The sequence below is a fragment of the Loxodonta africana genome, chromosome 3 (assembly GCF_030014295.1).
Source record: "Loxodonta africana isolate mLoxAfr1 chromosome 3, mLoxAfr1.hap2, whole genome shotgun sequence".
Classification (NCBI taxonomy): Eukaryota; Metazoa; Chordata; class Mammalia; order Proboscidea; family Elephantidae; genus Loxodonta; species Loxodonta africana.
Genome location: NC_087344.1, coordinates 32637460 through 32646250, shown reverse-complemented (window position 1 = coordinate 32646250; position 8791 = coordinate 32637460). Strand labels below are relative to the sequence as shown.

At 47.2% G+C, this 8791-nt stretch overlaps 1 protein-coding gene across 1 annotated transcript; it reads left to right on the top strand.

Annotated features, from left to right (window-relative positions):
- The first annotated feature begins 286 nt into the window (after positions 1-286).
- BST2 (bone marrow stromal cell antigen 2) lies at positions 287-7123 on the top strand. Its single transcript, XM_023552246.2, has 5 exons — positions 287-712; positions 5633-5708; positions 6121-6181; positions 6391-6524; positions 6716-7123. The coding sequence occupies exons 1-4, from the start codon at positions 479-481 to the stop codon at positions 6506-6508; spliced, it is 489 nt and encodes a 162-aa protein (XP_023408014.1). The 5' UTR covers positions 287-478; the 3' UTR covers positions 6509-6524; positions 6716-7123.
- Positions 7124-8791: the final 1668 nt, after the last annotated feature.

The window sequence follows — 8791 nt, the reverse complement described above, 5'->3', positions numbered from 1 at the left end:
CAATCATTCACCGTCCCAGCCTCAGTTTCCCCAGCTAGACCAACCAAGGCCTCTGCTTCTGCAGGTTGTGATGAAGGCTAGCATGCAGTAGGCGCTCAGTAATGGCGATTGTTGCCCTCGAGAACTCGCATGAGAGGGGCAGGGACACGAGCTGGCGCTGGCGTATCCCAGGTGGCCCCAGCGCCCCTCCCACAAGCTTCCCCCGACCAGGGAAAGACCCGGGGCGCTAAAGCAGCAGAAACAAAACACGCTCCTTCGAGGGAAACGAAACTGAAAGTCTCAGCGGTCTTATGCCTACGAATACCCATTCCAAAGCTGCAGGTCAACACGGTCCCCAGGAATCTATCATTGGTCAGGGCTGCTCCTATGCTAATAAGGAGGCAGCCCTAGAAGATTCCAGCGCTGCCTGCAAGGCCCATTCTGCATCTCAGAGGAGGTCTGAGTGGCCCCAACTTTTAACCATCATTGTCCCACGGACATGAATGACATAATGGAACGAGTCATGGCAGGGGTCCTGCTGTTTCTGGTGGTGGGCTTGGCGGTGGCCGTGAGCATCTTCGCAGTCTGGGCCAACAGCGAGGCCTGCAAGGATGGTCTGAAGGCCCAGCAAAAATGTCAGAACACCACCCGCCTCCTGGAAGGCCAGCTGACCCAAGCCCACCAGGGCTTCCGGAGGGCTCAGGCCCAGGCAATCACCTGCAATCGGACTGTGGTAAGTGGGGGAATCCCCTACCAGGGCCCAGAGCTTTGCCGGGGTGGGGAGGGCGGGGGGGGCTACAAACTCCCCCCAAAATCCCCACAGCGGCAGTCTGGAGGTGGAGGGCTTGAAACTGCCCCTGGGCTCCCATATCAGGGGCTTGGCGGATCTCCAAATTCTCTCCAGGGTGCTGATGTGTGGTGGGGGACTGAAAACTCCCCAGAACACCCAAAGCAGAAGCCTCAGTTTCCCACTAGGACTTGGGGGAATCTACACATTCTCTGTAGGAAGCTAGTGTGGAGGAGCTTGAAACTCCCAGTGGGCATCAGTCTTGGGGGGAACGGATATCGCCACTAGAGATTGGGTCTCAGGGCCTCACCAGGGCCCAAGGCGGGTGGCCTTAAAACTTCCCACTGCGTCCCTGGGAGATGAAACTTTCACCAGGTTCGAATGTTAGGGACCTTGAAACTCCCCTTAGATTTGGGCTTGGAAATCCCCCCTTTTGGAGGGAACCTCTAAATCTCGGCCACTTGCCCAGTGCGTCTGGCAGTTTCTGTTAGGGTTTGGGCGTGAGTTTGGGGGAGTGGCTCAAAACTTCTTTTCAAATATGATATTTTTACTGGTGGCCCTGGAAGGGTGGATGGTTGTGACCATTCTTTGGAGTTGGAAGCTGAGATATGGAGAGGGTTGGAGGGGAACTGAAAGGGCATTTAACCCTAGGTGTCTCTGTCTCTAGCCCTTGGTGAGAGGGTTCAGAGCCTTGGGACAGTGGCCAATGTCCCTACCACTGGGACCCCAGTTTCTTTTTCCCATTTTTTAAATTGTAGTAAAATATACATGACTTGAATCTTATCATTGGAACCATTTTAAGCATACAGTTGAGTGGCATTAAGTACATCCATAATGTGTAACCATCGCTATTTCTATTTCTGGAACTTTTTAATCATCTCAAACAGGAACTCAGCACCCATTACCCACTAACTCCTCATTCTCCCTTCTTCCCCGCGGCCTCAGAAAACCACTCACCTACTTTCTGTTTCTATGTATTTGCCTGTTCTGGAGATTTCGCATACATGAGTCATACAACGTGTGTCCTTTTGGGTTTGGCTGATTTCACTGAGCATAGTGTTTTCAAGGTACATCATTGTTGTAGCATGTAGCAGGATTTCATTTTTTTAATAACTAAATAATATTTCGTGGTATGTATATACCATTTTGCTTATCCGTCACCTGTTGATGGACACTTAGGTTTTGTCCATCTTTTTGGCTATTGTGAATAATATCGCATTGAACATTGGTATATAAGTATCTGTTCATGTTCCTGCTTATAATTCTTTGAAGTATATACTTGGGAGTGGAATTGCTGGGTCATATGGTAATTCTATGTTTAACTTTTTGAGGAACTGCTATACTGTTTTCCACAGCAGCTATACCATTTTATATTTCCATCAGCAATGCACGAGGATTCCAATTTGTCCACATCCTCACCAATGCTTGTTATATTCTATATATATATATAAAATATATATATATATATGTATATAGAATAGCCATCTGTCTTGGTTATCTAATGCTGCTATAACAGAAATACCACCGGTGGATGGTTTTAATGAAGAGAAATTTATTCTCTCATAATCTAGTAGGCTACAAGTCTGAATTCACGGCGCCAGCTCCAGGGAAAAGCTTTCTCTCTCTGTCAGCTCTGCAGGAAGGTCCTTGTCATCAATCTTTGCCTGGTCTAGGAGCTTCTCAGAGCAGGACTCCTGGGTCCAAAGGACATGCGCTGCTCCTGGCGCTGCTTTCTTGGTGGTACGAGGTCCCCCTGTCCCTCTGCTCTCTTCTGTCTTGTAGATTGAGTCCAGTCTCATTAACATAACTGCCAATAATCAGATGACAAAACGGTGGACAATCACATAATACTGGGAATCATGAACTAGCCAAGTTGACATACATTTTTGGGGGGACACAATTCAATCCATAACACCATCCTAGTGGGTGTGAAGTGGTACCTTGTGGTTTTGATTTACATTTCCCCAATGACTAACGATGTTTAGTATCTTTTCAGGTGCTTATTCGCCATTTTATTTCTTCTTTGAAGAAATCTGTATTCAAGTCCTTCGCCCATTTTTTAATTGGGTTGTGTGTAGTTTTTTAAATTGTTGAGTTGTAGAAGTTCTTTATATATTCTGGATATTAATCCCTTATCACATAGATGATTTGTAAATATTTTCTCCCATTCTGTGGGTTGTCTTTTTACTCTTGATGCACAAAAGTTGTTAATTTTTTTGAAATTTTTATTGTGCTTTAAGTGAAAGTTTACAAATCAAGTCAGACTCTCATGCAAAAATTTATAAACACCTTGCTATATACTCCTAATTGCTCTCCCCCTGATGAGACAGCACACTCCTTCCCTCCTTTGTTTCTTTTCAAGTCCATTCAGCTTCTGACCCTCTCTATTCTCTCATCTCCCCTTCAGACAGGAGATGACAACATAGTCCTATGTGTCTAAAAAGTTGTTAATTTCCATGAAGTTAATTTCTATGTTTTCTTTTGTTGCTTGTGTTTTTGGTGTCATATCTAAGAATCCACTCCCAAATCCAAGGTCATAAAGATTTCCCCCATGTTCCTCTAAGAGTTTTACAGTTTTGGCTCTTAGATTTAGGTCTTTGAACCATTTGGAGTTAATTTTTTTGCATATGGTGTGAGGTAGGGGTCGAAGTTGCATGTTCATTTGCATGTAGATGTCCAGCTTTCCCAGTACCATTTCTTGAAAAGACTGTTCTCTCCCTCATTAAATAGTCTTGGCACCTGTCATGGATTGAATTGTGTCTCCCAAAAATACGTGTATCAATTTGGCTAGGCCATGATTCTCAGTATTGTATGACTGTCCACCATTCTGTCATCTGATGTGATTTTCCTATGTGTTGTAAATCCTATCTCTATGATGTTGATGAGACGGGATTAGCAGCAGCTATGTTAATGAGGCAGTACTCAATCTACAGGATTGGATTGTGTCTTGAGCCAGTATCTTTTGAGATATAAAAGAGAGAAGCGAGCAGAGAGACTTGGGGATCTCATGCCACCAAGAAACAAGAGCCAGGAGAACAGCACATTCTTTGGACCCAGGGTTCCTGTGCTAAGAAGCTCCTAATCCAGGGAAAGATTGATGACAAGGACCTTCCTCCAGAGCCGAAGAGAGAGGAAGCCTTCCCCTGGAGCTGACACCCTGAATTTGGACTTGTAGCCTACTAGACTGTGCAAGAATATGCTTCTCTTTGTTAAAGCCATCCACCTGTGGTATTTCTGTTATAGCAACACTAGATAACTAAGACAGTCCTTCCAGTAAAATTTCCTAGAATAAATGCAAAATAATATTTTCTAGTATGAGACTGGTGAATTTTGTGGGTGTGGGGTTTACATTGACTTTACCCAAAGAGTTTGGTCTTTGCCCTCAGTTCCTGAGACATGATCTCTAAAAAGTCTTAGAATTTAAGTGTCTTCAATAAGGACTCCAGACCACACTTAACTAACAGGTTAGATGAGGTGACTCTGGGACGAGCGGATGGGGAAGGGGGAACTGCTCAGGCCAGAAGGACCACCTCATGGTATCAGCTAACATCAGGGGAGAGGGGCTGGTGTTTACATTATGTAATGTGCCTCTCAATAAAAGCTCTGGACACGGAAGCCCCATGGGCATCTGGTTAGTGAAAGACGTCCGTGCACACGAGAGGGTAACGCATCCCTTTTTGAGACGTGGAGGCTCCACGTTGGGAACCATCATAGGCCTCACCCTATGCATCTCTTCATTGTATTGTTTTTTTTTTTTTCCTACAATAAAACTGTAATTGTAAAAAAAAAAAACCTTTACACCCCAGTCTGACTCAATTGACCATATATGTGAGGGTTTATTTCTGGGCTCTGTATTCTATTCTATTGTTTTTTTTTTATATGTCTGTCCATATGCCAGCATCACACTGTTTTGATTACTGTAGCTTTGTAGTAAGTTTTGAAATTGGGGATCGTGAGTCCTCCAACTTTTTATTTTTCAGTATTGTTTTGGCTATTTGAAGTCCCTTGGAATTCCGTATGAGATTTTGGATGTATTTTTCTATTTCTGAAAAAAATGCCATTGGGATATTGATAGAGATTGCATTGAATCTGCATAGTAGTATTGCAATTTTAATATTAGGTCTTCCAAACTATGAACACAGATATCTTTCCATTTATTTAGGTCTTTTTTAATTTCTTTCAGCAATGTTTTATGGTTTTCAGTATATAAGTCTTTCACCTCCTTGGCTGAATTTATTCTAAGTATTTTTTTGTGCTATTGTAAATGGAATTGTTTTTTAATTTCCTTTTTTAATTGTTCATTGCTAGTGTATAGACATAGAGCTGACGCGCTAATTCCGAATCCTGCAACTGTCCTGATTTTATTTGTTCTAACAGTTTTCTCTATTTCATTTATCTCTGCTCCAACCTTTATTATTTCCTTCCTTCTGCCAGCTTTGGGTTTAGTTTGCTCATCTTTTCCTAGTTCCTTAAGGACTACAATTAGATAATTAATTGTGATCTTTCTTCTTTTTTTAATGTGTTTATAGCTATGAATTTCCCTCAGAGCACTGCTTTTGCTGCATCCCATAAGTTTGGGTACATTGTGTTTCTATGTTCATTTCTCTCAAAGTATTTCCTAATTTTCTCCTTTGACCCATTGGTTGTTTGAGTGTGTTGTTTAATTTCCACATACTTGTAAATTTTTCAGTTTTCCTTCTGTTATCAATTTCTCATTTCATCCCATTATGATTAGAAAAAATATTTTGAAAGATTTAAATTTATTAAGCTGTACTTTGTGGTCTAATATATGGTCAGTCCTGGAGAATGTTCCACGTGCACTTGAGAAGGCTGTGTAAAATTTCTCACCTATCCCTTCTGTCCAAGGTGAACCTGACAGCTTCCCTGGAGGTGGAGAAGGCTCAGAGCCAGAAGAAGCAGATGCATATTAAGGAGCTTGAGGGTGAGAGGGGCAGATGGGGCCAGTGTTCCAGGGAGGGGGGTGAGGGGTGGAACCAAAGCCCTAGTAAGAGGTGGATCTAGATGGGGTGGCAAGGTCCTCCAAGTGGCAGGGGTGAGGGGCGGGGCCACAGCCAGGCCATATGAGATAATGGTTCATAGAAGGGGAGGGGTCAGAATGTGGGCCCAGTCAGGCACTGGAGAAGGGCCTGGTTCCAGGGTTGGGGTCATGCAGAGAAGAGCGGCCAGAATCTCTTGGAGAGTGAAAAAGGAGCATACTATGGTTCCAAGGTGGAGTCAGGTGGGGGCTGGTCCAAAGTCCCCTGAAGGGGCAGAGCAAGAGGCAATCTGGGGTGGGCCCAGGTCAAGGGCAGGGCCACAGAGTGGACTCATCCCTGTCCTGTCCCACCCCCCAGGAGAGATCAAGAAACTGAACCAGATGCTGCAGGAGAAGTTGGCAGAAGTGGAGCAGCTAAGGTCAGAGAGCCCTTAGACAATGCCCTTGTCACCCCACCCATCCTTCTCCAAGATCTAGGACCCCCTTCAGCCCCAAAATCCCCATTGCCCAGGGGGCAAAGTTGAGGATTAGACTGGGGCAGCACCGCCGCCCACTCCCTACCCCTGTGACTCTGGATGGGGAACACAGGCTTAGAGCCACTGCCTAAGTTACCCCATCTCTGTCCCAGAAAAGAGAACGAGGGCCATAGAAATTCCAACAGCTACACCAGCGCTTCGAACACCCTGAGCCCCTCAGTGGCCTCTGAGCTCCTCCTGCTCCTGGGCCTCAAGGCTGCGCTGCTCTGAATCCCGAAACACTGCGGTAAGGAGGGGAGGGCCCTCGGAGAAGAAAGGTGGGAAGGGGCGGTAGGGAGTCAAAGATTCCACAGGGTCATGAGCTGGGGAGAGGGGACAAAGGGGGGTCAGGGGTGGGGCCCGGAGGGCCTGGGCTTAGGAGAGTAGAGTATTCTGTCTGCCTCTAGTTGGTCCTGAGTCTCTTATTGTTCCCCTTAGGTTACAGCCTGGACCGGTCCATTTCCCTTCTACTCCCCCTTTCGACACCTTCTTGATGTGGCCAGCTTTGGGGAGCCATGAGGCAGCCTTATGAGAGGCACAGGGTAGCATTATGAGGGGCACGGGGTAGTATTATGGGGGCATGGGATAGTGGTATGGGGGCATGGGGTAGTATTATGGGGGGCACGGGGTAGTATTAGAGGGGCACAGGGCAGCCCTGGGGGTGAGAAGTGGCTTAGCTGACCCCAGGTGGCCTCCCCCCAGAGCAGGGCAGAGAATGAGCCCCCTGCAGGCTTGAGCATGGAGTGAGGGCCACCTGCTTCTTTGTCACAGTATCTGGGAGGGTCATTGTCTTCTGTGCCTTTGGGCTACAAAAAGTAATTAAAATCCCCTTTTGAGGGAAAGAAGTTACTCTGCTTTTGGCATGTGTCACTGCATCACCCGCAAGCATTTGGGGCCTTCCCTGGGGATGATGTGGACATCTTCGTTTTCTAGAAGGTTCCCAGGCACCCCCCCCTGGGGCCAGGCAGGTATCCACCCCAGTGCTTTGCTCCACCTTCTCCTTCATCATACTGACTCTGCCACCACTCACTGTGGGCGCGTGCTGAGCGTCGTACTCCTCCTCATCCTCTTGTGATGCCCCTGGTTCAGATGAGGAAACTGAGGCTGTGATGAGGGCCACCCTGGTTCCAATCCTCTCACAGAAAGGGGGAGCTGGTATTCAAACCTGTATCTTCGGGCACACAGAACAGGCCTTGGTCAAGCTGTTCCCCCCTCTTCCATCCCCTGAACTCTTATTCATCCTGCAGCACCCAGCCCCAGGAACCCCTCTGTAAAAATGGCATGGGCGCGGTGTCTCTCCTCTAATTTCACAAGGGGGAAGGGGAATCAAGATCCAAAAGCCCAAGGCTGATTCCTATGAGGCTGAGGTCGGACATGCCTCCTCCCTCAACCATCTTTACCAATTCTGACACCAACCATCCCTCCCATGCACTCTCTACTTCTCACCTGGGTTCAGTAATTCATTGCAATGGCCACACAGAGCTCACAGACCATATTCATGATTATGGGGTTTATTAGGGAAGTAAAGTTAACAGGATACAATTCAGGTTCAGAAATGTTCAGGATACAGTTCTCCCATCAGGACAGCCTCTTCCCAGCCGTACTCACAGGCACAACTCTCTCTGGCCCTCTGCCTCTCCCAGGGGCACTCATCTTTCTCACTCTGTGGGTCGGGAAGCCCACTGCGACATCTCTCCTGCTGGTCTCTCCTGATACTGCTTCTCTGCCACCGCCTCTCACCATCTTCAGGGTTATAGCTTGCTCTCTCTTCTGGGTCCAGGAGTTTCTCAGTGCTGGAATCCCAGGTCCAAGGGATGCGCTCTCCTCTCCTGGTCGTTCCTCCGTGGTGGTGGTAGGATCCTTTCTTTCTCATCTCTGGGGTGGCTCCTTTCAAGTCCAGTGGAATGGCAAAACTGACCAATCCCTTTGGTGGGCCACAATTACCCTACCGCACAGTCCCACCCAATCACCTGGATGGGAGTTAATGAAGTGCATTGGCCAGGAATCAAACCCTGGACTCCAGCATGGAAGGCGAAAACTCTCCCACTGAACCACCACTTCCTTGAATTCCGTGACTGATGTCCTTACAAGAAGAGAGAGATTTGAAGACATACAGATGACACAGGAGAGAAAGGCCACATAAAAGTGATCCGTCGCACTGCACCCTCCTCCAGAGAACATCTCTGCTTCCTCAAAACTGAGAGCTTAAGACCTTTCACCTGCCTTCCTGGATTCTCCCAGGCCCCCATGTCCCTTTCTTCTTATCTTCCTTCTTCTGAGTTCTTGTGGAATCCCAACTATTGTCCAATTTCCTGTCTGTGACTCTGGAGTCAGGACCCTGGATTCCCCACATTCCACACCGTCCTCAAGTCCCATGGCCCCGGCTGAGATGGTCAGTGGACTGAATGGTACCTCCTCCTGGATGGCTCCTGCTGTCCCTCAGGGCTGCCCCCATGACTTCCCCTACCACAGGGTCCCACACCCCAGACCGCATGTCCTCTCATTTACCCTGGA

Bases quoted from the DNA above. Each gene is read 5' to 3' on its own strand.
- BST2 (XM_023552246.2), top strand. From the start codon at position 479: ATGAATGACATAATGGAACGAGTCATGGCAGGGGTCCTGCTGTTTCTG. The intron at 713-5,632 runs GTAAGTGGGGGA...CTTCTGTCCAAG, and splicing joins TCACCTGCAATCGGACTGTG to GTGAACCTGACAGCTTCCCT. The intron at 6,182-6,390 runs GTCAGAGAGCCC...TCTCTGTCCCAG, and splicing joins GCAGAAGTGGAGCAGCTAAG to AAAAGAGAACGAGGGCCATA.